This window comes from Verticillium alfalfae, genomic scaffold, assembly GCF_000150825.1.
Source record: "Verticillium alfalfae VaMs.102 supercont1.12 genomic scaffold, whole genome shotgun sequence".
In the NCBI taxonomy this organism is placed as follows: Eukaryota; Fungi; Ascomycota; class Sordariomycetes; order Glomerellales; family Plectosphaerellaceae; genus Verticillium; species Verticillium alfalfae.
This window is the reverse complement of record NW_003315027.1, coordinates 750,774-754,125: the sequence shown is the minus strand read 5'-3', so window position 1 is coordinate 754,125 and position 3,352 is coordinate 750,774. Positions and strand designations below refer to the sequence as shown.

At 64.5% G+C, this 3,352-nt stretch overlaps 2 protein-coding genes across 2 annotated transcripts in view; one reads left to right on the top strand and one right to left on the bottom strand.

Moving 5' to 3' along the window:
- Positions 1 to 332: 332 nt before the first annotated feature.
- VDBG_08464 (predicted protein) lies at positions 333 to 1,367 on the top strand (the record flags this gene model as incomplete). The annotated part of the gene is made up of 1 exon (XM_003001373.1): positions 333 to 1,367. One exon carries the CDS (start codon positions 333 to 335, stop codon positions 1,365 to 1,367), a length of 1,035 nt encoding a protein of 344 aa, XP_003001419.1.
- A 623-nt stretch (positions 1,368 to 1,990) lies between these two features.
- VDBG_08463 (TPR repeat-containing protein) overlaps positions 1,991 to 3,352 on the bottom strand; it is a gene marked incomplete at both ends in the record, with an annotated part of 3,848 nt that continues 2,486 nt past the window's right edge. The window contains one exon of the mRNA XM_003001372.1: positions 1,991 to 3,215. Coding sequence (XP_003001418.1) covers positions 1,991 to 3,215 — 1,225 coding nt within the window. The remainder of the gene's footprint in view (positions 3,216 to 3,352) is intronic.

The following is a 3,352-nucleotide window of genomic DNA, read 5'->3' as shown; positions in this document are numbered from 1 at the left end:
CGGGCAGCAGAAGCCCACACGCGTCGTCACCAAGCCCCTCGAGGTCTCGCACACCAGACTTTGACCCCCTGGATATCATCGATCAGCGGGCCCTCCAAAACAGCCTGCGACACAGACTCAGCACGCTGGCCGAGAGATCCAAGATCGCCAAGCCCGCTCAACGACGAGGCGCACGGCACGTCCAAGCCGAAGCGTCTCGCAGCTCGCCCGGGTCGAGCCGGAGCAACACCACGACGCCCGAGAAAGGCCGCACGAGCCCCGAGAAGGCTCGACCGGACCCCGAAACGCCCACCCGCGGCCCCTCGAGACGCGCCCCGGCGCAGCAGCCGCCCATGTGCAGCGAGCAATCCCGCGAGAACCTGCCGGCGGCCGGCGAGGGTTGGCTCAGCGAGAGCGAGAAGCGTCGGCGCGCCGTCGACGAGGTGCTCTACCGCGAGCAGGCGCCCGCGCCGCGTATCGTGGCTGGGACGGCACGCCCCATGGCTGCCGCGGAGATGAGCATGATGCGGCGCGCCGTGATGCAGGTTGACGCCGATCGCGAGCGCATGATGCAGTGGAAGGACACGCGGGAGACCAAGCAGATCCGACCTTCGCTCGACGCCCTGACCAAGCTGGCGGTCGACCGCGAGGAGGAGCGAAATATCGAAATGGAGGAGGGGAGGAGAGCGGAAGTATGGCTGGCGGAACAGGTGGAGAAGGCAAAGGCCAACTTGGCCAAGGGACCCGAGATACCGGCGAACCCGCCCACGAGTGAACCCGCCGTCCCGGTGCCGTTTATGTCTCGTCCCATCGTGGACGGCCCGAGGCTCTCCCCCTCGGATGCGCCCGCGCAGGAGAGGCTCGCGCTGCAGAGGCTTGCGCAGGGAAGTCTGGCGGCGACGAAGCTCGAGCAGGAGACGGAAGAATACCAGCGGCTCTGCGTGGTCCTCAACGGCAGCATCCCACAGCTGGGAGCCCCCTTCACCTTTGCCAGCAAGGAAGAGCGCGCCCGCGAGAAGGCCAACCTCACTGCCAGGCTCGAGGAAGAGACCGCAGTCAGGACACAGGGTCCCGCCAAGGATGCAAAGACCACGCAACATGATCCGGCGCGGGCAGCGGCACGGCGGGCTCTCGAGAAGAGGGCCGCGGCTGAGATTTCCGACTTCGAGGCTAGAGGCCTCAGGGGACAGCTGCAGCCGCAGGAGATGATCCCCGTGCTCCGTGAGCGGTTCCGCCGAGAGAGCCTCAGACGCACACCACAGTACAATATAGGCCTTCACGGTCACATGGAACGGGCATTGTCACGGGTGAATCTCGCCGACTATAGGCCGAGGGTTAGCACCTACGTGCACAATGAGGAAGAGGAAGACATTTACGGCCCGTCGTAGGATGTCGGTCTGTGACGAATCGATCGATGGAGTGAGGGCTGGCAACACAGAGTTTCATGATTGTAAGACGTCAAATCCCGGAGGACCGCCGGATATCAAGAGGACGGAGATGAGCCCGCTGTGAGCGCGACTGGCAAGGAAACCGGGAGTGTGAAAATATTATTTATAACTGAAGGCAATTTTAAGGGGGTTTTCTTTTTTTTTCAGATCGCTTTACGAATGTAGCAGGTCCATTGATATTTTTTAGCTTCGTACCTCTCTAGTCAAGTTTATCAACATGAATCCAAGTCGAAAATGGTCCACACACCGATGTTTACAACCAACAAGCTTGCGTTCGCAAGACTCATGAGAAACTGTATGTAGGTGCGAACAATCATGGTCAAACACAAACATCACGTTGTAGAAACACCATCAAAATCATGACGGCGAGCGAAAACCTTTCGTGTCGGTGTTTTTCATCTGAAAACAAACATCACGTTGCAGAGACATCATCATAACCATGACCGCGAGAGCAGCCTCATCCAAATCTCTATCCGAGCAAACCAGTTTTTCAACTCCGTCTCGATGCTCCAGTCTCCATCTCTGTCCCATGCCGTCCCTGTTGCCGTCTACGCGTCTAGAGTCTATGCCAACCCCTCCGCCAGCCTCTCGAGCACCTTCCACCCCTCACTCCCCTCCCACGCCGTCTTGGCCTTGCCCATGACGCTCCGCACCGCGCTCCTCGCCTTGCCCCTCCACCGCTCGCCCACGCCCTCCGCCAAGGCGCCATAGTTCTCCAGCACGCCGACGAGCTCGTCCGTGCGCGCCACGACCTCGCCCCAGGCCTCGTCGTCCTCGAGCCAGCTCTTCGTCGTGCCCCCGTCGCTGGCGCCCAGCGCCGAGGCGCTCCCCATGGCCGTCCTCCAGCCCTTCTCCGCGGCGTCGACGGCGCCCTTGTAATCGCGCCGCCACGCCCGCACGCGCGCCACAATCTCCCACAGCTCCGAACGCGTCGTGATCAGCGGCACGACGGCATCCTCGAGGAAGAAGGCGACGCCCGCGCCAGGGTGCCGCGCGGAGGCTCGTAGACGCCGGCCCGTGCCACTGCTGCCGCTGCCGTCGCTGTCCTGCTTGGGCTGCGCGATGAGCGCGTCCTGGACGAGGGCGCGCAGGACGGCCGCGTCGAGGGCCGTCTCGGAGGCGCGGATGCGCACGAGGGCGCGCAGCGCGTGCAGCACGTCGGTGTAGGCGGGCGGGTGCGAGCGCGTCGCGAGCGTGAGGACGTTGTCCCAGATGCGCCAGTTGTCCTGCGACAGCGTCGCGCCGCGCTTGTAGGCGGCAAGGGACTGCGCGAGGATGACCTCGGGGTCCTGTTGCGTCTTCTTGCTCTCCTTTGTCGCGGCCGTCGCGTCGCCTTCTTCGTCGTCGGCGAGGACGGCAGCGGGTGCGTCCTCGAGCTTGGCGTCCTTGAGCTCGGCGCGCAGGTCGTCAATCACCTGCAGGTACTGGGACCACAGCGCCGAGCCGAGGTTGCTCCAGGTGCGGGCGTCCTCGCCGCCAATGGGGTCGCCTGCCGCAGCAATGGCGCGGCGGTAGGCTTCGGCGGCGTCGCCGGGGCGGCCGAGGCGGAGGTCAATGTCGCCGAGGCGGGACCAGAGCTCGGGGCTCAGGCGGTTGCTGCCGACGGCCAGTGCGTAGGCTTCGCGGGCGGCGGGCAGGTCCTTCTTCGCGAGGTGGTACTCGCCGAGTGACTTTTGGGCGCGGGCGAAGCGGTGGTTCGAAATCTCCCAGGCGCGCAGGTAGTGGCTCGGGTCCTGCTCGAGGTCGCCGAGGATGCAGAACAGGCGCGGCGCGTTGGGCACGGCAGGGCTGCGCTTCGGGGCCGGAGAAAGTGCGCCGGCGTCAGATGGATCACGTCATCAGGGAAGGTCTTTCGGCGTCTGGTCGACGGGCGACGTGGTGGCCGGCCGCGTGAAAGAGGCGCCAGCCCATGATGCCCTTTGGCC